The 26,687-nt window shown below is 41.2% G+C and overlaps 1 protein-coding gene across 1 annotated transcript; it reads left to right on the plus strand.

The window, feature by feature from the left end:
- Nucleotides 1-2,227: 2,227 nt before the first annotated feature.
- LOC115360477 (cytochrome P450 2U1-like) lies at nt 2,228-26,467 on the plus strand. The gene is made up of 11 exons (XM_030053405.1): nt 2,228-2,257; nt 2,931-3,093; nt 7,260-7,412; nt 10,955-11,109; nt 16,676-16,744; nt 16,844-16,948; nt 17,155-17,293; nt 21,373-21,458; nt 21,615-21,713; nt 24,606-24,747; nt 26,149-26,467. Exons 1-11 carry the CDS (start codon nt 2,228-2,230, stop codon nt 26,361-26,363), a joined length of 1,356 nt encoding a protein of 451 aa, XP_029909265.1. The 3' UTR covers nt 26,364-26,467.
- Nucleotides 26,468-26,687: the final 220 nt, after the last annotated feature.

Raw genomic sequence — 26,687 nt, forward strand, 5'->3', positions numbered from 1 at the left:
GAGTTAAACATCTCAGAATCCTGGGATGTTTCTGTCCTTTCCAAATGTTCTTTAACTTTTATCTGGTATACGCCAGTCCACTGAGATGCACAAACGTGGACTGGCCAATTGTGGATTATGGCCTGAATTTCTGTCAAACATTGTCCAGTTTCACCTACTGCTGTAAACAAAAGACTGCGCAGATAGATCAGAAAAAAAATCAATAAATTAACTAGATAGATAGATAGATAGATACTTTATTCATCCCGCAGGAAATTCACAGTTTTTCAGCAGTATCCACAGATTACAGATTAAATAAAATAAAAAAGATGAAAAAAAAAAAAGAATAAGATCTAAGTACAACAGAATAAGATCTAAGTACAACAACAAACAAAACGTCACAAAACAAAAACGTCCATACAGAAGTTAATGTAGTCAGTGGTGCAGTCTACAACCCCCTCGATGTTCCCGCTGTGCGACCCCTGCAGTACATCCCAGTCAGTAGTGCCAAAGCAGTCTCTCAGAAAGTAGTTGTTTTCTCGAGTAAACGAGTTTCACCGGGTGAAGATCCATAGTCAGGTAGCACACGGAGGTATGAAAATAAAAAACGGAACAACTCAACAAAAAAGTTAACAAAAAAGTAAACAACAAACACGGACATACACGGAGCTGCTGAAAAGGCTGCCACTCGCGTCGGCGCCGGAAGTACACAACTGGAGATGTTCGAGCTAATAATCGAAAATGCATGATGGTAAAAGGATGCTCCGTTGATGCTAACACTGCAGGAGTGGGTAGTGGCATGTGTTGAGGCACTCCTAAGATTCCTACAATCAGTACTTCTTAAGCTGAAGATGGCAAGGACAGCTGTGTAGAATTTATTGTTAAAAGTGTAGCGCTCCTGTGTCAGTCCTTTGCACATCCTCATTTCTGCCATTTTGGTCTGTGTGATGTACAGTTGTGTGAAAAAGTGTTTGCCCCCTCCCTGTTTTCTTATTTTTTTGCAGGTTTGTCACACTTAAATGTTTCAGATCATCAAACAAATTTAAATATAAGACAAAGATAACACAAGTAAACACAAAATGCAGTTTTTAAATGAAGGTTTTTATTATCAAGGCGAAAAAAAAATCCAAACCTACATGGCCCTGTGTGAAAAAGTGTTTGCCCCCCCCTGTTAAAACATAACTTCACTGTGGTTTATCACAGCTGAGTTCAGTTTCTCTAGCTGCACCCGGGCCTGATTACTGCCATACCTGTTCTCAGTCAAGAAATCACTTAAATAGGACTTCTCTGACAAAGTGATGTAGACCAAAAGATCCCCAAAAGCTAGACATCATGCTGAGATCCAAAGAAATACAGGAACAAATGGGAAAGAAAGTTATTGAGATCTATCAGTCTGGAAAAGGTTACAAAGCCATTTCTAAAGCTTTGGGACTCCAGTGAACCACAGTGAGAGCCATTATCCACAAATGGAGAAAACTTGGGACAGTGGTGAACCTTCCCAGGAGTGGCTGGCCTACCCAAAATACTCCAAGAGTGCATCGACGACTCATCCAAGAGGTCACAAAAGAAGCCAGAACAACATCTAAAGAACTGCAGACCTCACTTGCCTCAGTGGAGGTCAGTGTCCATGATTCAACAATAAGAACAAGACTGGGCAAAAATGGCATCCATGGGAGAGTTCCAAGGCAAAAACCACTGCTGACCAAAAAGAACACGAAGGCTCGTCTCACATTTGCCAAAAAACATCTTGATGATCCCCAAGACTTTTGGGAAAATATTCTGTGGACTGACGAGACAAAGGTTGAACTTTTTGGAAGGTGTGCATCCCGTTACATCTGGCATAAAACTAACATAACATTTCAGGAAAAGAACATCATACCAACAGTCAAACATGGTGGTGGTAGTGTGATGGTCTGGGGCTGCTTTGCTGCTTCAGGACCTGGACGACTTACCATAATTGATGGAACCATGAATTCTGCTCTCTACCAGAAAATTCTGAAGGACAATGTCTGGCCATCAGTTCATAACCTCAAACTCAGGCACACTTGGGTTACGCAGCAGGACAATGATCCAAAACACACCAGCAAGTCCACCTCTGAATGGCTGAAGAAAAATAAAATGAAGACTTTGGAGTGGCCTAGTCAAAGTCCTGACCTGAATCCTATTGAGATGCTGTGGCATGACCTTAAAAAGGTGGTTCATGCTCAAAAACCCTCCAATATAGCTAAATTACAACAATTCTGCAAAGATGAGTGGGCCAAAATTCCTCCACAGCACTGTAAGAGACTCATTACAAGTTATCGCAAACACCTGATTGCAGTTTTTGCTGCTAACGGTGGCCCAACCACTTATTAGGTTTAGGGGGCAAACACTTTTTCACACAGGGCCATGTAGGTTTGGATTTTTTTTCCGCCTTAATAATAAAAACCTTCATTTAAAAACTGCATTTTGTGTTTACTTGTGTTATCTTTGTCTTATATTTAAATTTGTTTGATGATCTGAAACATTTAAGCGTGACAAACACGCAAAAAAATAAGATATCAGGGAGGGGGCAAATACTTTTTCACACCACTGTAAGTGTCGTCATCCAAAAATGTTTGTGAGTGTCCCTGCAGACTGCTATGTGGATATCCACGTGCAGCCCAGAATTTATGACCTAGACACATAGCAAGTGTGCCAAATGTGCATGTTTCAGATGGATTAGTCTGTGTTACTGATTGGAGAACAGGATTGTTGCACACTCACACTCATACACACATGCACAAACACACACAAACAGCATGCAGGGTCATGAGGAGGGACACTCTCTCTCTCATCATGAAAGTGGATTTCACAGTGGAATCTTTTGATAACGCCACCACTACCAATCTTTGTGAAATGAAAGCAATTATACCTTGGTAAATAACAAATGATTTATAATTTTAAAGGCTTCTTATTTTGGTCATCCCCAGCTGAGGAAATGCTACGGTAATGTCTACAGTCTGTTCATCGGCTCCACACCAGCAGTAATCATCAATGGGTTTCATGCCACAAAGGAGGCTCTGGTGACCAAGGCTGCTGACTTTGCAGGACGACCCCATTACACTTTGGCCAGTGACTTCACTCAAAGTAAAGGTAAGACTGCAGTGTAGTATGATGCAGTGTCAATTACAGGACAGAAGATATGAGATGGAAATACCAGCTGGAGCAAAGACCATGATTTAAAATCTGGCTAGAATAGCTTATTTGGTAAAACATCAAACACAGAAATGAAAGTCTATGGCTGCATACATTTCCTACTTCATAGAACCTTTACAAAGCACATTTTCTGTCTAAGGGTTAAGGTGAAACTATGCTACTTTGAGGGCATTAGGGGGGATTTTTTTCTTAATAAAAACAAGCATCTCTGCCCTCTCGCATCCAACTCTGTTTCTTTTCTCATCAACCAGGTGAGCAGCAGCAGAAAACAAACACTCACTGTCAACACTAGCGCAAGGGGCTGACAGTTATGTATGTACAAGTTGGGTCAGGGTCAGGAAACAGGATTTGTTGTTCCTCCAGTATTCCACTGGCCTCTCAGTCCTGGGAATCGGGGACTTTGGGACATTAAAAATAGTATGATTTCATGCAGAGTTTTTGCAATAGATGCATTATTTTGAACCAGTTGTGACAAATAAACTGGCAGCAAAGTGTAAATGACAGCTAAGTGTAAGCAGTAGACAACAAAAATTCTGTACACCAGAAATGTCATGTGAGGAAGTTAGGAGGACCCAAATGCAGGAGCTGAGGCAGGTTTCATTGAAGACTGCAAACCATTTAATAACTGAAATTAAAACATATGTAACATGAGGAATTCAAGGAACTCAAGGAACACAAGGAGCACTAGAAACACTGGGCACACTTGAAATATGCATGGCAGTACAAAAAATGGCAGCAGAGACAATAACCAGACCAGGAACAGAATTGAAACAGAGGGCTGCACCACAAAGCGAGATTAACGGGTTAGTGAGGTATTTTGATTCGAGTTTGGCATGTCATGAAGGCGGCTCTATTCGGATTCATCACCATTGTAACATATGCTGCAAACAGAACCTGCTCCGGACTACGTTATCTTCAGAGTTTTGGCTTAAAATAGGCTTTTTTCCTGTTTGCTTCAGGTTATATGCCTGTTTACACCGAATATCATCCTCAGAAACCAATAATGAGCCATAGCAGCTACAAGCCACTTTGAATTATATTTTTATGCTAGCGCCTTATTTGCTGCCAAGTTCGTTTGACACTGCTGGTACCACATCTAATATAACACTGGTTAAAAATCAAAGTCTATCACACATAGGCCTAATATTGTATTAGTTACACTTATTGTACTTGATACTGACAAAAAAACTACAGTGATTTACATGTATCCTTTGTTATAGGATAGTGTGAGTCCTATATGCAATGTGAACAGATACACAGGAGAAAATTTAAATTCTGATTTCTGCATATGCAAAATTTCAGTAAAGGTTGTAACAATCACAGATATGATCTGGGCAACCAATAACACTATTGTTTCAGTTCTCTTATATCTCAAGAATATATTGGATTGATTTAGGCAGTCTGAATAGTCCACAAGAGGTCAACAAGCCTCATAATATCAAACATGTACAATACGAAGTCCTCTGGTTTCTGCTATAGGGGTCCATATATTCAATGCATGATAACCATCACTAAGCTGCCAGTCTGCAAAGGCTGTCATGCAAAAATGTGAACTAGAGATGTGTAGAGATGTGTAGCAAGTAAAAAAAAAAAAAAAAAACAAACTAGAAATTGCCCACCCATTCTGTTGTCGAGGGTCAATTTTGGGGTCTTGGCTCATGGACTATTTTATGCATAATTGAGAGAAATAAACTTGAAGATGAATTACAAATTTATACAATCCGCAATTTTCTGCCAACATTCTTCTCTGACCTTATTTGCGGCCACAGTAATACATTTTTTGTACTCGTCATAGCTCTCCATAATGACAATTTTTTTTCCTAAGTGAAGTAGGCAGCATGAGATCACTCCAACTTGTGCAACATGATGCACCAAACACCCCTTTTATTGTGCACAAAGCTCAGAGAAGAAAGCCAGATTTCACAAAACCAGTTGATAACCATCGTCGTTATACCAGGTATCTCAACTTGGGGCTTCAGGTTTTGTCGAGCCACCTCACACACTGTCTGGCAATGTTGGACTTGCCTCATAGTACAGCCCTTTGGACTTAAATATGCTTGGAACTAATTGGGGAAACAAGACACACCTGGAGAAGGGGCTGGAACAAAAGACAAGAGAACTCAGAGGATTGGCTGAACAGAACATAATGTTCAGGGATAATCACTCAGACTCACGGCAGGCGTGGAGACTGGGAAGGGCAAACAAGACTGAGTAACAAGACACAGGTGAAAACACTAGTGAGAGGGACACAGAGCTGGGCAAAGCAACAGGTAAACATGAGGGACACAGAGCAAGAACAGAACTGAAATAAAGGCCATAAACAGAGTCCGGGGGAACACAAGAGACAGAGAGTTCAAAGAGTCCAAAAACAGAACCATCACAGTAGAGTTGCCATCTGTCCTGGTCTTGTTTGCTTGTCAACTGTTGCCCATCGTTTCTCACAACATTTCTGTTGCTTGCTGTTTTGTTCCAACTTGCTGTTTTGTTCCAATGTAAAAGTAGCAGTCCTTATATCTAGGGTTCAACATTGTTGCGAGATAATACAGTGGCTCTGAATGAACATGACCAAATCTCTGTTCTAATACTTATAACAGGATTGTCTTGGAAGTTTTCACTCCCTCGTCTGTTGCAGCGGTCTTGTTTAAGTGACGTTTTAAGGCTTTGCTGTAGGGGATCATGTCTGCTGCTGTGGCTACAGCTGAGCTAGTATCTCCAGTGAGCTGTTCACACAGATCGAGAATGTCAGCATATTTCCAATTAGCACCCACTGGTATATTCATAGAGATGAAGGCAATGGCCCACCCTGGGTGACCCGCACACCTCCACCCATTCACCCCTTCACCCCTCCCCACCTCATTTGTTTTTCTTCCTTTCTCTTTTTTTCTCTCTGCCTCTCCAAAACTGTTTATTACTTGGTTACTCTTTCTGTTTTCTCTTTTTTTCCCTGTGTCCACTCCATTTTGTATGTTTAATATTCTAAGTATAATGGTATGGAATATTATTATTATTATTATTTCAATACCATACTACTACTACTACTACTGTTATTTTTATTATATTAGCTTGATACTATTACTGTTATCATTATCAGTATTATTATTATTCCTTTTTCTTATGTCTACCCTCCTCCACTGGACCCTGTTTCCTGATATCACACAGCAATGTAATGTCTTCATGTCCTTGTGTCTTTATATCCTAATGTCTTTTTGTCTGTAAATAGTAACAATATCTGATGGTGTTAACAATAATAATAGTAATAATAATAATAATAATGATAATGATAATGATGATGAGAAGAAGAAGAAGAAGAAGAACAACAACAACAACAACAACAAACTAAACCAACAATGACAAAAAAAAAAAAAAAAAGAGAGATACAGGCACTGCTCAAGACATGGCTATGTCTTGAACGGTGTGGTTTTCATGCCCAGTTATATCTGTAAAACTGTCAGATGGGAGGCAGCCAGTTCGGAGTGTTAGAAATGGCCTACCATCTTCCTTGCGATCAAAACTCAGTCTGATATACTTCTTTGGCACAGTACAGCCTTGTTTACAGCAAGCTGTAAAGTGTGTGGCATACAGCCAAAGCTTGTAACCCCACATTCCTCCATAGCCTTGGCCATTTTGGGAGAACTGTCCTGAAGCCCTGCGTGTACCCTTTGCTTTGTAATCTTCCACTGCCCTAACATGGATTCTTGGCAGATTGCTTTTGCTGTATATGGCCCAGAGCACTCATGTGCATGCAATAATGTCCTTTTCAGTTTGAAGTCCTCATCCACCCACTGAGCTATCAACCTCAGCATACTCACTGGACTAATGTCAGAAGTTGATATGTCCATAGCTATTTTTATATCATTTATGTTGGTAGCGATCAATTATGGATCGACTATGAATGTGCGTGATGACCACATCACACAGAGCAGTAAGGCATACAAATAATAAATCATGTACATGCCATAAAAGATAGCACCGGAGATTATGACCATAATTAATTTCACAATGATACATGTAGAGGAAATGCTTCACTGAATAATGTTAAAATTGTATGTGTGATCATAAATCCATATGCTAACATGCCCTCTGTATCACCACACCATCTGTAGGACTGATCATGGCAGATTATGGTCCAGGGTGGAGGGCCCGCCGTCGCTTTTCTCTTCTGACTCTTCGGAACTTTGGTATGGGGAAACAGTTCATGGAGGACCGGATTCTGGGAGAGACACATTACATTGTGGAGCAACTGGAGAAAAGTGCTGGTATGCTAACTATGAGATCACTCATTCCCCTCTTCATTGAGTAGACAAGAGCAGTGCTTGCTAGTAGGGACCCTTTTACCCTCTGATTTATCCTTCACTTCTCTCTCAGCTATAACACTGTAATTTGAACATCATAGTGCAGATTCTTTGTTTTATGTCACCCCAAAACATGCAACTGTGTAAATGGAGGATTGCTTTCTCTGTTACAATTAGCTCTTTTCCATTGTTAACAAGGGTATTTATGTATAGACAATACAAATAAACAAGTGTGTCATTTCAAATGCATATGCCAGCTGGGGCTGCTGGTGGCACTAGAGGGAAAGTCATGGGGTCATCAAAAATACCACGTTTCTTTTAGTCAACAAGAATGTTAAAAAAATGAACACATGAATATTGGCACCAATTGTCACCATAGTCTACCATATATATTTGGAGATATGCCCTATGCAAGGTTAAAATTTTCACCCATTGGTCATGCTAGAGAAAAGGTAATGGGGTCTCCAAAATTGTCAGGTTTCATGGTCTAGCCAGTATGGATGTTGTCACCAAAATTCATGGCGATCCACCAAGTACATTTGGAGATGTGCTGTTCTGGACCTGACTGCTGACCAACAGACATATAAGCCTCTGCTGTCCAGCACGGTAAAAAATCATGTAGGTCTCTGAATGAGTTGATACAAACAACAAAGCAGGGTAAACTCAGCCGCACTCAAAATGGCATTGTGTTCAAGAAAGAGCAAAAGAACAGGATTCTTATCCAAAGCTCACATTTTATTTTTCAGGAATGACCAACAAATAGGCATAAACCTACCTGATGTTAAGGTGGAGCTGGAAGATGAAGTAGCTATCGATGCAGCAGACTCATAATAATTTAGCAGCGGCAACCAGCAGGCCAGAACGGGTCCGAATTATACGCTGGGCAAGCAGGGGTTTGTAAGAAAAATGTTGAAATGGGACATGGAGAGTCTGCTTCTAATGACAATGAGAAAATGCCATTTGTTGCAGCAGGTGCATCTGCTACACCTCTCCCATCTGTATTATCAGAGGATCCCGCATTATGGCCCCCGAAAAACATAGACTCCACCAGAATTGAACTGGTGAAAAGAGGCCAAAGCGAGAAGATGAACAGTTTTCCTAAAAAATAATGACTGTGCACATCAGAGATTTTGGTAAGAACATACGATAAGATAACACTTAATTTATCCCCCATAGGGGAAATTCAGGTGATGCAAGCACAAACATTAGGAGAGACGATTCAAAAACAAGGTACACAATATACAATATACACAATATAAGACAAAAAACAGCAGCAGTGTGCAAAATCACAGCAGCAAGTGTGTACCATTACAGTGCAGCATTTAGAGTACAGAAGTTAAACAGTTTGATTGCAGTGGGACTAAAGGACCTGTGGAAACGTTCCTTCTTGCAGGGTGGGTGCAGCAGTCTGCTACTGAAGGTGCTACCTAGGGCCCCAATCATCTCATGCAGGGGGTGGGATGGGTTGTCGATGATTGATGTCAGCTTGGCTAACATCCTTCTCTGTCCTACATCCTCGATAGTGTCCAGAGGGAAGTCCAAGACAGAGCCAGCACTCCTGACCAGTTTGTTCAGTCTTTTTCTGTCCCTCTCAGAGCTTCCACAGCCCCAGCAGACCACTGCATAGAATATTGCAGGTGCCACCACAGAGTCATAGAAAGTTTTTAACAGTGTCCTACAAACTCCAAAGGACCTCAGTCATCTTAGCAGGTGGAGACAACTTTGGTCTTTCCTGTACAGGACATCTGTGTTGTTTGTCCAGTCCAGTTTATTGTTGAGGTATACACCCAGGTACACTATATTACCAAAAGTATTCGCTCACCTGCCTTTACTCATACTATGAACTGAAGTGCCATCCCATTCCTAACCCATAGAGTTCAATATGATGTCGGTCCACCTTTTGCAGCTATTACAGCTTCAACTCTTCTGGGAAGACTGTCCACAAGGTTGAGGAGAGTGTTTATAGGAATTTTTGACCATTCTTCCAAAAGCGCATTGGTGAGGTCACACACTGATGTTGGTCGAGAAGGCCTGGCTCTCAGTCTCCGCTCTAATTCATCCCAAAGGTGTTCTATCGGGTTCAGGTCAGGACTCTGTGCAGGCCAGTCAAGTTCATCCACACCAGACTCTGTCATCCATGTCTTTATGGACCTTGCTTTGTGCACTGGTGCACAGTCATGTTGGAAGAGGAAGGGGCCCGCTCCAAACTGTTCCCACAAGGTTGGGAGCATGGAATTGTCCAAAATGTTTTGGTATCCTGAAGCATTCAAAGTTCCTTTCACTGGAACTAAGGAGCCAAGCCCAGCTCCTGAAAAACAACCCCACACCATAATTCCTCCTCCACCAAATTTCACAGTCGGCACAATGCAGTCTGAAATGTACCGTTCTCCTGGCAACCTCCAAACCCAGACTCGTCCATCAGATTGCCAGATGGAAAAGCGTGATTCATCACTCCAGAGAACGCGTCTCCACTGCTCTAGAGGCCAGTGGCGGCGTGCTTTACACCATTGCATCCGACGCTTTGCATTGCACTTGGTGATGTGTGGCTTGGCTGCAGCTGCTCGGCCATGGAAACCCATTCCATGAAGCTCTCTGCGTACTGTACTTGGGCTAATCTGAAGGTCACATGAAGTTTGTAGCTCTGTAGCAATTGACTGTGCAGAAAGTCGGCGACCTCTTTGCACTATGCGCTTCAGCATCCGCTGACCCCTCTCCGTCACTTTACGTGGCCTACCACTTCGTGGCTGAGTTGCTGTTGTTCCCAAACGCTTCCATTTTGTTATAATAGAGCTGACAGTTGACTGTGGAATATTTAGGAGCGAGGAAATTTCACGACTGGATTTGTTGCACAGGTGGCATCCTATGACAGTTCCACGCTGGAATTCACTGAGCTCCTGAGAGCGGCCCATTCTTTCACAAATGTCTTGTTTCACAGTCTGCATGCCTGAGTGCTTGATTTTATACACCTGTGGCCAGGCCAAGTGATTAGGACACCTGATTCTGATCATTTGAATGGGTGAGCGAATACTTTTGGTAATATAGTGTATTTGTACTCCTCCACGATCTCCATGTCCCAACCCTGGATGTTCACCGGTGTGATGTATGGCACCTTCCTGCAGAAGTCAATCACCATCTCTTTAGCCTTGCTGGTGTTGTTGTGCAGATGGTTCAGTTCACACCAGTCGACAAAGTTGGTGATGACCTCCCTATATTCAAAGGTCATGGCCAGACAGAGGATATTTAAAGATTTGTGAAGGTTATCTTTTGAAATATATTTAATTCATTAATTAATTGATTAAATTTACATCAGTTTTGCTAATAATTTATTAATCAATAATGTACACCCACTTCCTGTTTTACAGGAAGCAGAAGTCATGCGAGGTCATTTCATGGGAACCTTGAACAGCGTGCACACCTTTGTACCCTGCGCACATATCAAGTCAATGAGTTGATTAGTGCTATGTTGTATACTTTTGTCACTGTGGTTTACATGATCCCTTTCACAGGTAACCCCCTGTGTCCTGAGTCTATTTTCCATGATGCAGCTGCCAACATCATCTGCCAGGTTGTGTTTGGTAGACGCAATGATGATGAGTTCATCAAGCTGATGATTCATCCCGTCACTGAGATGTCCAATCTGATCGCTGGACCTTGGGCTGTGGTGAGTCACAGTGTGTTTATAAAGGACCTTATCTTTTATCTTACAACTTTATCTTACATATATGAATAATATCGGTGTTATCGTAACTGCAAGAATGAATATGTCACATAACATGTAATAGACTATGTTAAGGACCTGCCATGGATATACTAGCTATCCAAAAAATGCATAGGATTTTCTGCTCCATTGTACTGAATGTGAAGGGGAGTCCAGAAATCTTGGGAATATGCTTAGAATGAAGGTTACAATGTTGTAATCCCAACTCTATAAGCACAGGCAACAGGGATTCTGAGCTATTTCCACCCAAAAGCTCACTTCTTCATCACTGTAACATGTCAGGGCTGGTAAGAAAAACACATTTCTCACCAACTCTTTTGGTGAATCTATTCTTTTGTTTATTAAACAAGTACTTACACTAATACCAGTTGTTATTATGAAATAATCCTAACCCTAAGTGCTTGTGGGCCATAAAATCAAAATTTTCCATAAAAGACCATAAAAAGAACTCAAATAAATTGAGTTAAGTGTAGAATTTTCAGTCACTGTAATTTTTTTTTTATTGTAACTGTGCATGCCCTTAGTCTCTAGTTTGTGGTTATTAAGTTTCATGGAGCTGCGATTGTCCTAGAGGTCAAAATAGGTCATTTTGTACAGTAAGATCAAGTTGCACAAAAAAGTCTCACAACAATGAAATGGCTACTATGGGGCCACACATGATTAAAATTGAGCTCAATGAATCCACAAGAGTCTCAGCTTCCCTTCAAACCCAATTTATGCAACTCAAAGACTGTTTAGGACCTACAGTAATAGCAGAAATACACCATTATAGAACAGGCAAAAGTGTCAAATTTGTCCTGGGTGCAAAAAACTACATGGTTATTATCACGAACTGCATGGGATTAGCATAAGGTTGCATGTCTGCAATGGGGAGATTATTGGGTACCCATTGTTGTTCAAATATCTTGAGGCATAGGCGCAAATCCCAGGGGGGTCAAGTGGTCAGTGTCCCCCCCACTTTTAAGAGATGTCCCCTCCACTTTTCAAAGATACCCCCCCAATCCATGAGTTAGAAAAAAAAAAATCATATGTGTGTGTTTATATTCACTTTTGAAATAATTTCTCACATAAACACGAACTTTTGAACAGATTCTTAAAGCAGCACCCCCCGTATATCCTGCTAAATGGTTTGGTCCGGAGTCCGGTTGGTCCCTACAACTCCGGTGCGACAAGTCGTAAGTGATATCAGCCCAAATCGAACCCGCGGCCGCGGGGCTCAGCAGGCAAACTCCGCAAAAATTCTGCGGACTTTCAACACAACAGTGTTGCAGCAGCAGTGTCAGTGTAGCTGAACGCATCCCGCCCCCCGACCCCATCATGTTCTTATATTTTACATACATGGGCGACACGGATCACTGCTAGAGAGAGGCCAGGTGAATCCGCCGGTGATGTTTATGAGAGCGGGAGAGTGTTGGACTGTAAAGTTTGTCAGCACTCACTGGATTATCTGAGGAAACAGATTATCTGAGGAAACTGACCACTGTGGAGCATCTAAAGTCCCAAAAATACTAAAACAGAAAAAACAGTGGTTTGGGTCGGTAGCATCTACTGCCTACCAGCTGGTTAACAGTCTGAAACATTTGAAATGTGCTGTCGTCACCGCTGATCTAGTTTCTGTCATGCTGACAGCTGACTCCCGAAGTTAAACTCCGTAGTGTGCAACGCTGTGCGCGCGCATGTTAAATTTTTTTTTTTTTTTTTTTTTTTTTTTAATTTTTGCTCCGAACACATTGATTATAGTACTGGATAACTGTCTAAAACCTTAAAATGACAAAAAACAAAACAAAACAAAACAAAACACTCCACAGAATCCCACAGATTTTCCACCTGAATTCCTCCTGAAACTGTGTTGTGGGCATAATAGAAATGAAAAGCCAAGCCATAAAAGACTATCTGTGCACTTACCTTTTGATACGTTTTGTGAAAATAAAACAAATGAAAGAGAGAAGTAATCAAGTATCATTAATGTTGTCATTTTGTCAACTGGCCCCTGGCCCCTTGCCATTTTCCTGAAGTGGCCCCCAGGTTCAGGTATTTGAGTATCCCTGCCCTGGAGCCTGCCAAAATAATTAATAAGCTGCTTATGTAGGCACAGCGGCCACAGAGGGCGCAGACTGGTGACGTGTAGTGTATAGTGTGCGACTATTCCAGCATGTGCATTTTATATTGTACATTGGTTAATATTGGTGTACCCCCCTCTTTTGAGAAATTGAGGACTTCACCCCCCCCAGTGGTGGAGTCGGATTTGTGCCCCTGTCTTGAGGTGAGACGTCAAGGGACCCCTTTTTAAAATGGCCATATCCATTTTTCCCTCATTGAAATTTACCTTAAGTTTGCCAAAAAGCATCCACCTGTATGACTCTCGACTTGAAAAGTGTTCCCTAATGTCCTGGAGAACAAAAGAGTGATTCGGTCTGAGAATAGCACCGCTGTGTTCACCACGAGGCAACATGCAGCTGGGGTGAAAGACTGGTCTGTCGCCAAAGCCCTCATGACAGATGAAACGGCTGCTGCATACACTTGAATAGTGGCATGAGATAGCCCTTTCTCCAGCATATACTGCAAAAACAAGAGAACAGATCCATCTGAAGATGTCAAAGGATATAAAGTCCTTTATTTGTGCCAACTATTTCACCTCATAACAGACAATGGTGGATCCCACTCTCGCTGCTTGGATTATCTGAATAACGTGTTCAAATAATATTGTCCGCATCAACCTGTGCCCATTTCCAGTGACAGAGCCCCTCAGAATTGGAGTGTTGTCCAGGGCTGGGCTATGAACATCTGTGATATGTCTGTGTACCATGGCACTGTGTGCACTGTCTTCTGGTCTGGGACTACAAGCATGCCCATTAGCCCCTCTTGTCTCACTCTCACCAACAGTTTCCCTAACTCTGACTACACAGATATGGAAGAGGACCTAACTGGCTTCACCATTGCCATGCTGAAGATGAGCTTTCTTTCACCATTTCAGGAGGCCTTTCTGATGAGATTGAAGTTGAATATGGAGGAGATGAAGAGGGGCCTTCCCAGGTCCTTATGCTGGAGATCCTCTGACTGAGTCTGACAGAACCAGCCATTCTTGATTGAGTAGTGCCTTGAAGGGCCATGGCTGGCTCCACTTCCTTGCCAACAGTTAACTCAGGTCACAGGAAACTGTCTCCTACCATGGCTGCAGTGAGACACAAATTCAAATAGCCCTTACACAGCCTGGAGGTGTGTTTGGGCTCATTGTCCTGTTGAAAAATAAATGATCATCCAACTAAATGCAAACCGGATGGGATGGCATGTGGCTGCAGGATGCTGTGGTAGCCATGGTGGTTCAGTGTGCCTTCAATTTTGAATAAATCCCCAACAGTGTCACCAGCAAAACACCCCCACACCATCACACCTCAGTGAGAATCTACAAGGTAAATAGTCATGAAAATAAAGAAAACGCATTGAATGAGAAGGTGTGTCCAAACTTTTGGCCTGTACTGTGTGTATATATATATATATATATATATATATATATATATATATATATATATATATATATATATATATATATATATGTATATATATATATATAACCCACACACACACAGCACAGGCCAAAAGTTTGGACACACCTTCTCATTCAATGCGTTTTCTTTATTTTCATGACTATTTACATTGTAGATTCTAATTGAAGGCATCAAAACTATGAATGAACACATGTGGAGTTATGTACTTAACAAAAAAAGGTAAAATAACTGAAAACATGTTCTATATTCTAGTTTCTTCAAAATAGCCACCCTTTGCTCTGATTACTGCTTTGCACACTCATCGAGAGAATGCCAAGAGTGTGCAAAGCAGAAATCAGAGCAAAGGGTGGCTATTTTGAAGAAACTAGAATATAAAACCTGTTTTCAATTATTTCACCTTTTTTTGTTAAGTACATAACTCCACATGTGTTCATTCATAGTTTTGATTCCTTCAGTGAGAATCTACAATGTAAATAGTCATGAAAATAAAGAAAACACATTGAATGAGAACGTGTGTCCAAACTTTTGGCCTGTACTGTATATATATATATATAACCCACTATCTATCTACACTATATTACCAAAAGTATTCGCTCACCCATTCAAATGATCAGAATCAGGTGTCCTAATCACTTGACCTGGCCACAGGTGTATAAAATCAAGCACTCAGGCATGCAGACTGTGAAACAAGACATTTGTGAAAGAATGGGCCGCTCTCAGGAGCTCAGTGAATTCCAGCGTGGAACTGTCATAGGATGCCACCTGTGCAACAAATCCAGTCGTGAAATTTCCTCGCTCCTAAATATTCCACAGTCAACTGTCAGCTCTATTATAACAAAATGGAAGCGTTTGGGAACAACAGCAACTCAGCCACGAAGTGGTAGGCCACGTAAAGTGACGGAGAGGGGTCAGCGGATGCTGAAGCGCATAGTGCAAAGAGGTCGCCGACTTTCTGCACAGTCAATTGCTACAGAGCTACAAACTTCATGTGACCTTCAGATTAGCCCAAGTACAGTACGCAGAGAGCTTCATGGAATGGGTTTCCATGGCCGAGCAGCTGCAGCCAAGCCACACATCACCAAGTGCAATGCAAAGCGTCGGATGCAATGGTGTAAAGCACGCCGCCACTGGCCTCTAGAGCAGTGGAGACGCGTTCTCTGGAGTGATGAATCACGCTTTTCCATCTGGCAATCTGATGGACGAGTCTGGGTTTGGAGGTTCCCAGGAGAACGGTACATTGCAGACTGCATTGTGCCGACTGTGAAATTTGGTGGAGGAGGAATTATGGTGTGGGGTTGTTTTTCAGGAGCTGGGCTTGGCTCCTTAGTTCCAGTGAAAGGAACTTTGAATGCTTCAGGATACCAAAACATTTTGGACAATTCCATGCTCCCAACCTTGTGGGAACAGTTTGGAGCGGGCCCCTTCCTCTTCCAACATGACTGTGCACCAGTGCACAAAGCAAGGTCCATAAAGACATGGATGACAGAGTCTGGTGTGGATGAACTTGACTGGCCTGCACAGAGTCCTGACCTGAACCCGATAGAACACCTTTGGGATGAATTAGAGCGGAGACTGAGAGCCAGGCCTTCTCGACCAACATCAGTGTGTGACCTCACCAATGCGCTTTTGGAAGAATGGTCAAAAATTCCTATAAACACTCTCCTCAACCTTGTGGACAGTCTTCCCAGAAGAGTTGAAGCTGTAATAGCTGCAAAAGGTGGACCGACATCATATTGAACTCTATGGGTTAGGAATGGGATGGCACTTCAGTTCATAGTATGAGTAAAGGCAGGTGAGCGAATACTTTTGGTAATATAGTGTATCTATCTATCTATCTATCTATATATATATATATTTGTGTGTGTGTGTGTGTGTGTGTGTGCATACATTTTTCTCTAGTTGCAATTTGGAGTAAACTCTGTGTTAATCTGTGTTTTCCTGGTAGGATGAAGAGGCTGTATGAGCACAGTTAAAATGAACTAATGGTCTATCTTTCCCTTTAGCTATATGACTCTGCTCCCATGATCCGTCACTTGCCACTGCCTTTCAGGAGGATCTTTAAGTACTATGAGGTATGTTCTCTGGAGTCAACAAAACACATGAAGAGATTCATTTTATTAAGGAACTGTTGCTACAGTGAAATCAATATGCTTTCCATATTTTCCTCTCAGATTTGTAAGAACCGTGTAAAGGACCTGATAAACGAACACAGGAAAACCAGAGTCCCTGGAGAACCACAAGACTTCATAGACTGCTATCTAGATGAACTGGATAAGGTGTGTGTGTGTGTGTGTGTGGCACTGAATATCACTCTAGATTATCTTTTTGTCAATCCACACAGATACTCTTAAAAACAGAGCAAATTTACCAGCACTTGGATAATGCAGTGCAACCTAATTTCCACATAGGTCCAAACCCAGGTAGAGACGCAGACCTCAGATAAAAATGAACACACAACAGAAGTCTCTTCTCCTCTTTCCAGAAAGGTGACTTTGACCCTTCTTTTTCGGAGGAAGAAATGGTCGTGTGCATTCTGGATCTTCACTTTGCTGGGACTGACACAACCTCCAACACCCTGCTCACTGCCCTCCTCTACCTCATGAACCACCCACACATACAGGGTATACCATTTGTACTGTTCTTCCTCCTATCACTTTATTATAATAATATCACTTTTTTCCCTATCATTTCAAATGTTGCTCTATCTTTTACCTGTACTATCATTCGATACAGTTCTGGTTGTTCTATCAGACGTGATAAATCTATTCCATACTCGCACCATGCCACCCTTATGCTATCTTTTATTTTTATTGATATCCTTAGGTTTTGAGCTATTAGAGTTTAGTAATATACTTGTATTTAAATGCAATTACAAAGACTTCCATCGTATGTATAGGTTAGCCAATGTGCACGCAGAGTAGTCGTAGTAGTAATTTATTTTTCCAAATGCCATGCACCAAATGATGCCCAACCTGCATGGACTTACAAGACAGACAAGAACAATAACATAATGAGTATGAAAGAACAAATATACAGTAGAACAGTTTCATTCATGTTAAACAATATCCATCCATCCATTGTCCAAAGCGCTTATCCTCACAAGGGTCGTGGGGGGTTGCTGGAGCCTATCCCAGCGCTCATTGGGCAGAGGGCAGGGAAACACCCTGGACAGGTCGCCAGTGTTAAACAATATCCAAACCAAAAATTAATACAAACCTGCTCCTCAGACTTCACAGCTCCAGAACTTGGGCACATCTAAGGTACAGACTGTGCATTTAACTTTTTTTTTTTTAAACATAAAGCACACTCATACACTTATCATGGTCATTTAACACAAACTGAGCTATATGACACACTTTTTGTCTGTGAACAGGTACTGAAGTCTGCATTCATCAGTCATAGAGAACAAATGAGGCTATTCTGCAGACATTTTTAAGAAAAGCCTATATCTGAAATTATGATATACTTGACAATAAAACAAAACATTTTCAACCTCTAAGGGTCACACAGGAGACACTTTATATCCTCCTCTGGAAGAAAATGGAAGTGTCTGGTTTCCACCACCAGAGGCAAGATCCCACATTTCAGCTGGACAGACACACCTCTGTGCTCTGCTCAGGTTAAGGGTGACATAGTGCCCTGGCTTGTAAATATTCTTAATCTGACTGCATGTTGTTGATTTCGGTTTACACAGTATTTCTTCTGACCATTTCTGTTAATAATTTTCAAAGAGTATTGTTGTAATTTGACACACGATAGATAGATAGATAGATAGATAGATAGATAGATAGATAGGTTCTAAGTAGAGCTTCAAAATGCAAAAAGAAGAAATGGGAGTGAGACAAAAAAAAATGCGTAAGCAATTTATTGCAAACAACCATTAAACTGAAATAGGCTGTTCATCAGCTGATCAAAAGTTTAAGACCAAGGCCTTTAAAATCCCAATCGCCCATCTTCAAAGCACACACAGGCCTCCAGGAATCTGCAGTGCCAGCAGCTGCCCAGTGACTTGAACCTGCACACAACAGAAAACCCTGCCAGCCTCCCACTCAATTCTTGTGTCTCCAATAAATACACTGCAGAGAATGAGGTCCCACACCTGGCACACCTGCACCATAATCTAAGACAGGATAAACAGAAGATTAGTAGAAACTCCATTCAAATTTCCAAATACATTGAAGTCAATGAAGCCCCATTCACTCCAGCTGTATTTATAAGTCAACCACTGTATACAGTTGAAACTCTACTGCAATTTCTAAATGCTCAGTTTGGCATGTTGATCAAATATGCACACTCTTGTTATAATGAATACATAAATGCAAAACCAAACTAAACAGCTTATCAGCTGACAGTGATCATACACATTTTTATTCAGAAAATGCTCCTTCTCTAGTTCTAGTTGTCATTTTGTCCATTTTTCACTTTATCGTTACCTTGCCATCTTTCCTTGGTGCAAGGTTAATGTTCAAGTATATTTACTCAACATTTTTGAGGTATTGGCACTGTACTGTAGTTAATTTTCAGAAGAACATTGCACATAAAATTATGAAATGTGATGTATTGTTAGAGGATTAATAGCCAACATTACAACATTAAAAATTTTTTGTTATAGGTTAATACATTTAACTCTATCGAAGAGACAAATCTGTACAGTATATGGCGAGGTGTTTAATCAGTAGCTGTAATGGCAATTGTAGATATTAAGAAGTGCTTTTTGATTTATTACAGTTCCAAACCAACCTATCCACAATGTAATTTTAACTAGCAGCAATCCTAATTAAAGATATGTACAGTTCACTTCTCACTAGTCAAAACATTAATTCTTGTTAACAAGAGTTCAATTCTTACAAGTGGAAATATTCATTGTTAGGTATCTGTAAATTGTTTTCATCTTTACCATTGATTTCCATTTAAACTAAGTTACAGATATCTATAATTAAGGAACGCATAGAGGCAGAGGCATTTTTTTTTTTTTACACAGTTCATGAGATGAGCAGGTGTTCCCTGAAGAGCTGGGGTTTAGCCCTCTCTTATTAACTAACTAATTAGTTAGGCATGATGTGAGCATGGTGTGAGCAAAATCAGCAGTGTAAATGTGCATGAGTGAGGGATGTGTGTGCGTGTTGTAAGCTGTAGAAAAATAAACTCAAGCGGCATAACCACTGGGTGTCTGTGGAAAGGAGCAGAGACAGACACAGGTTAGCTGCAGTCAGAACTTTTATGACCTGGGAACACCGGGGCCATCAGGTGTTCCAGGTGAGCTGATGACCCACCTGCAGACAGCGCAGGAAGTCAGGTGAGCTCAGCCAATCCCAAACCAAACAGCAGGGGTTATCACAACTCTCATTAGTGGAAATGCCAATTGTGGATATCAGCAATTCAATTCTAACTGGTGTTCAGTGTAGATACACTGCCTGGCCAAAAAAAAAAAAAAAAGGTCACACACTGGACTGCCTTTAGCTTTGATTACGGCACGCCTTCGCTGTGGCATTGTTTCGATAAGCTTCTGTAATGTCACAAGATTTATTTCCATCCATTGTTGCATTAATTTTTCACCAAGATCTTGTATTGATGATGGGAGAGTCAGACCACTGCACAAAGCCTTCTCCAGCACATCCCAAAGATTCTCAAGGGGGTTAAGGTTTGGACTCTGTGGTGGCCAATCCATGTGTGAAAATGATGTCTCATGCTCCCTGAACCACTCTTTCACAATTTGAGTCCGATGAATCCTGGCATTGTCATCTTGGAATATGCGTGTGCCTTCAGGGAAGAAAAAATCCATTGATGGAATAACCTGGTCATTCAGTATATTCAGGTAGTCAGCTGACCTCATTCTTTGGGCACATAATGTTGCTGAACCTAGACCTGACCAACTGCAGCGACCCCAGATCATAGCACTACCCCCACAGGCTTGTACAGTAGGCACTAGGCATGATGGGTGCATCGCTTAATCTGCCTCTCTTCTTACCCTGATGAGCCCATCACTCTGGAACAGGGTAAATCTGGTCTATCCTTTCAGTTTTTAATAATGCGTTGGACAGTTCTTAACCCAATTTTAGTAGTTTCTGCAATCTCCTTAGATGTTTTCTCTGCTTGATGCATGCCAATGATTTGACCCTTCTCAAACAGACTAACATCTTTTCCACGACCACTGGATGTGTCTTTTGACATGGTTGTGAGAGTGGGAAATGAGAAGCTACTCATTGCATTAGTTGGGGTTAAACAATTTGTTGCCAGCAGAAAGATAATCGCCCATTCAGTAATTATCTAATTGGAGGCTCTTACCTATTTGCTTAGTTAAATCCAGGTGGCGACTTTTTTTTTTCTTACATCTCAGATAACATGGAATTTAGATATCTAAAATTCAATTCTGACTCGTCAAAATCAAATTAGTGATATGTTGGCTTGGAATTGTAACTAGTAAGAATGTAATTTGAGGAATCTAGAATTTCACTCCAGATATCTTATCTTAATTATGTTTGTACTAGTAATAATTATAATTCAGATATCTATGAGTTCTTTATGACTAGTCAGAAAAGAATTTTAGATAGCAGAAAAGAAATTTTGATTTGTGAAAATTGTCATTGTTGAGCAAGCCCTTTTAATATTTAATCAGGAATGTAGAAATGTTGGGCATATCCAAAATGAGACAACGTGTCAGTAATGTAATTGCTTCTCTCTCACCCTGTCTCTTTCTCAGAGCGTTGCCAGCAAGAGATAGACCAGGTGTTGGATGGGAAGGACCAAGCCAGTTTTGAAGACAGACACAACATGCCCTACATGCAGGTGCATTATTACATTGATTTCTCTTGAGTGCTTTGTGTGTGCTTTTATAGGCCAGAGTATGTGGATCAGAGACTTAATTTTAATTTGTGTCTCAGGCTGAAAAAAAAAAAAAAGACTTTAAATCATATTGTCAACTGGCTATTTTTCTCCCTGTAGGCTGTGATCCATGAGACCCAGAGGGTGGCTAAGACTGTTCCTGTCAGCCCACACTGTACCACTAAGGACACAGAGCTCCTGGGATACTCCATACCAAAGGTAAAAACTGAATGCTGTTACACACACTTTGTCTCATTTTTGGACAGAACAACTCTTGAATTAAGAAAAATGTTTTGTAGCTCTGGTTTTAAGCTCCTTTCCCCCAAATCAAGAAAGAAACAAAAACTGAAAGAAGAATTGACAATCTAGTATTGAGTTTATTTGACTTAATACAGTACTTGGAATGAGTGTGCTACTATGTTTTTCAAGAGATATGATAATTTAAAAGTTGATAATTTAAAAGTTCCACAGATCTGACAGTGGAGGTAGTAGGTTAATTGCAACAAACAATTCCTGCCTTTTCACCACTCAAGTTAAGCAAGGAAGCATTTTCCTTGCTTAACAACTTTGACAATGTGATACAGCAAATAACAATTTGTTGTGTACATTTTATCCTTCTGTAAACCAACAGTGAACAGAAAATAAAAACTACAGTGCAACTGCAGTGTTCAAGCATAAACATCAGAAAACCCACCATGAGCAAAAAAAAATATTCCAAGCATTTCTGGGATTGAAAGTCTTTGAAAACATTTAGCCAGCTTTATTACAAAGTAGATGATTAATATGCTCCTCCCCTATGAAGTCCATGACTCCAGCAGACAGGTGGAAGGTCTCCCTCAACCCGGTGATGATGACGCCATCAGTTTGACACGAACATCTGGTACAAAGCATATACCCTTTCCACTTGGTTTTGGATGAAAGCCACATGTTGGGCCACCAAGTGGCAGACCACGTAAAACCGCCAAACCTCTTCTGGCATTAACATCACCACAAAAACCGTGTGCTGAGAGCTTCATGGCATGGGTTTCCATGGCCGGGTAGCCGCATACAAGCCTTAGATCAGCAGGCGCAATGTCAAGTGTCGGATGGAGCAGTGTAAAGCACGCTGTCATTGGACTCTGGAGCATAGGAAGCATGTTCTGTGGAGTGAGCAATCATGTTTCTCTATCTGGCAGTCTAATGGACAAGTCTGGGTTTGGCAAATGCCAGGAGAACGTTCCCTGCCTGAATATATTGTGGCAACTGTAAAGTTTAGTGGAGGTGGGATTATGCTACGGGCTTGTTTTTCTGGGGTTGGCCTGGGGCCCTTAGTTCCAGTGAAGGGAAATCTCAATGCCTCAGCTTGCCAAGACATTTTGGGCAATTCTATCCCTCTAACTTTGTCGGAACAGTTTGGGGAAGGCCCTTTTCTGGTCAGTTTGGTGTGGGAGAACTTGACTGGTCCGTGCGGAGCCCTGAACTCAACCCCATCCAGCACTTTTGGGGGACTCCATATTAATGCCTATGGATTTAGAATGGGATATCATAAAAGCTCCTGTAGGTGGAATGTGTAAGTGGCCCAATACTTGTCAAGATGGTGTACACCAGGAACACTCTGGGGTTCCTGCTCCATTTCCTCCGTCAGCATTGTAAAAGGCTCTCTGTTCACTGAAATGTTGTTGGGATGAAACATCAGTACATCCATCCCTGATGGATTTTCCTTGTTGCTGTTACAGGTTTTAGTTGTTGAGAAAGGAGTGCACCCTATGTCTGTCACCTTCAGCAGTAAGATAGAGCTGAGTATTGGAAATGACATGAGAGAGAGAGTTTGAGAGTTGTGGGAGAGAAAGGTTTTCTTGATGGCAGTTTTTTTTTGCTCCTGTGCAGCATGTGCACTTTTTTTCTTGTGATTCTTGTTTTTTTTTTTTTTTTTTTTTTTTTTTTATTATTTCTATTTTGCTCTCGTCACCAACACTTTTTCAGTTTGTTCCTGTATTTTATTATCTCTTGAAGTTTATTTTCAAAGCTCTCATCTCTCTCCAATATCTTGCTCTTGTTTTCTTTTCTTCCCTTTCCCTGTTATAGACTGCCTACTGTGAGCTGGCTCATGTACTGTATAGTCGGATCCATTGGATTATCTGGGTGTTTTGGGCCCTTTCTCTTACGCTCTCTTGACTCTTGCTGTCTATGTTTCCATGCCATTTTCTTACGCCTGCTGCGTCAAATTATGTGTTAAATTCCAGGAAGAGTTTTTGGGCAAACAGGCTTCTTGTACTTTTGGGCAGGACACATCCCCATTCACCAGTCAGTCTTCTGCAGGGCAGACATGGTTGGACTTTCATTCATTTTTTATTTGTTCCTTTTATGAAAATGTACAATAATACAATATGGAATTGGTACAAAAATTCACAATTCATATTTCAAATTGATGCTTTTCATGATTGGAAAGGAGCAGAGAGAAGAATATAATTCTTATTTTTTGTCTGCCCCTTACTTGAACACAAGGAATCTTGGATGGCCCGTTATTTCCAGTTACCTACCCTTTGCTCATTATTTACCTATACTATCGACTACACCCTTGATTACAACAACATAAAACAAAAATAACCCATTAAGTAAAAATTTACAAGCTCAAAACAAATAAAGATAAACATCCAGTTAAATTTCAGATGCGTATTTCCTAATTTGTCTCTTTATACATTATTTTAAAGATTTTAAAAAAATTATTATATTTTTAAGCAAGACGCTGAACCTGAACCACTCCTGGTGGGCAGCTTGGCACTTTGCATGGTAGCCCCTGCCATCGGTGTGTGAATATCTGCATGAATGTGTGAATGTGTGAATGTGAGGCAAACTGAATCAGTTGTATGAGTTGTTGGTAGACTAGAAAAGCCCTATAGAAATGCAGTCAATTTACCATGTATACTGTGGTGAGCTCCAAAACCTGATCGGAAATGTTCAAATGTCAAGCTATCAATCATAAAAGTTGATTTGCATCCATGCATTCCAAAATTAAAAAAAAAATTGTGGTGAAGCAAAATTGTTTGCCTGTGAAATAAGTTGTAAATAGATTATAGAGTACTTCTCACACCTGTTTTTGCCTCCATCTCGCTTATCCCATATTCTCCTCAGGGCACTCTAGTCATCCCTAACCTGACCTCTGTGTTGAGCGAAGAGGGACAGTGGAAATTCCCTCATGAATTTAACCCTGAAAACTTCCTCAATGACCAGGGAGAGCTTGTCAAGCCAGAAGCCTTCTTGCCTTTCTCTGCAGGTAAGAGAGTACGATCCTGAGAGGACAAAATCAAAGATAGCTCTGTCATTGTTGTCTTGCCGTGTGCCAGTGTGAATCATGTCATCAGAACTTTCTAAATGTAAATACAAAGAAAGAGAAAATCGTATTTGGTTTTCAAAGATTTGTACCTTTCTACTATAGTTATTCACAATGAATGGGTGAAAGTTTTCAGGACACAACATTTGACACATCCATTCATGTGACCACTACAACTGCCACATGACTTTGATGTCAGTGACTTTTACCTCATGTCAAGGTGTGAATATCTCAGAGAGGTATGGTGGGTAACTCCCTAGTACATTAGACCTGAGGTGGTTTCTTGGTTGAGTAATGCAAGATCTTCAGGATTACACATGAATCCCTCTTGCCTTTAGCCCTGTTCAGACTTAAGGCTGAATTATGCTTCTGCGTAGGAAGAGCGTACGGGGGTTGTGCGAAGCACGCATTTCCTACGCAACGCGTGTGTCCAACATACCTCTGCAAAACACACTGAGCAATCCTCCGCCCACCACCCTGTGACGTATGGTCACTGCTCTTCTGTACGTCTTTGTAATGGCGAGAGGACGAGTCGTATAGGTGCGGGTACTTGCGCACCTCCTCGGCCAGGTGTTCTTCCGCGAGATCCAGCATTCTCCAAAGTTTTCAAACACAACCGACGAGTCGAAACACAACAGTTGTTTTAAAAACGGCGCTGCGGGCCGGCACAACAACAGGATGTGATGCCGGTTGCAACGAAATGCCGGAAATGATGTACTTCGGCGGACCAATCACAGCTCTTGTGGGGCTGCGTAGGGTCTGCGTAGTTACAAATTCTCCCTTTGGGAATGTACAGGTCTTTTTATAAATGTGTATTAAAATAATGAGTAAATACACCTTTACATTTCATGCAGCAGACTGAGTTTACCCAGGCTTATGTTTCTACAAGCAGGGCCATTTTAAATTAAATAACCCTCACGATCTCTTTGAATTTTTTTACCATCAAAATTCCTTGACACACAGTCAATATTATGCAAATAGAAATGACAAAAGCCTAATACAGCCAGTGCAGGATCTTCAGGATTACACATGAATCCCTCTTGCCTTTAGCCCTGTTCAGACTTGGTTTTAACATCTGTAACAGGTGATCTAATCACACCTGGCCAGCCAAGACCAGGTGATTAGCTATTTTTAACAGGGGAGAATGCCCAGTGGGACCAACCCTCTGCTTCCACACCACCAACCAGCACACACACACACACACACACACACACACACACACACACACACTCCCTTTGGGAATGTATGTCTTTTTATAACTGTGTATTAAAATAATGTGTAAATACACCAGACAAGTTAATGTAGTTGCTGTAGTTATTTGTCCTTGTTTTACTTGTTTGCCAGGTCCTCGTATGTGTCTTGGAGAGGGTATGGCTCGTATGGAGCTCTTCCTTGTTTTGGTGACCCTGCTGAGGAAGTTCAAGTTCATCTGGCCAGAGGATGCAGGACAACCAGACTACATCCCCACCTTTGGGGTCACTCAGACCCCCAAACCTTTCCACATGAAGGTCCAACACAGGGCCATGAAGCAGTCAGCAGATAGAGATGAAGAACCATGAAGATGGAACCAAACAAGGACAAGAGAAGGCAATATCCCTCTTGAATGCAGTGCATAATACAATCCACCTTTTAATTTGTCTCTTGCATTTGTTCTTTGTGGATACTGACAATAAATATATTCTTCATTAATTAATCTGCATTTGCCAGTTTTATGTGAATAAATTTGTTACATTCAATAGACCAACTGACAACAGACATCACACTGAATGTTCCTCAGCATCTAAGAATATTTATTATGTCACCAGATCAACGAGTAAATCTGTAAACTTTTGAAGAACAGAGGTGCATGTTTATCAAAGTGAATGTACTGTATGAACTGATTG

The sequence above is a fragment of the Myripristis murdjan genome, chromosome 6 (genome assembly GCF_902150065.1).
Source record: "Myripristis murdjan chromosome 6, fMyrMur1.1, whole genome shotgun sequence".
In the NCBI taxonomy this organism is placed as follows: Eukaryota; Metazoa; Chordata; class Actinopteri; order Holocentriformes; family Holocentridae; genus Myripristis; species Myripristis murdjan.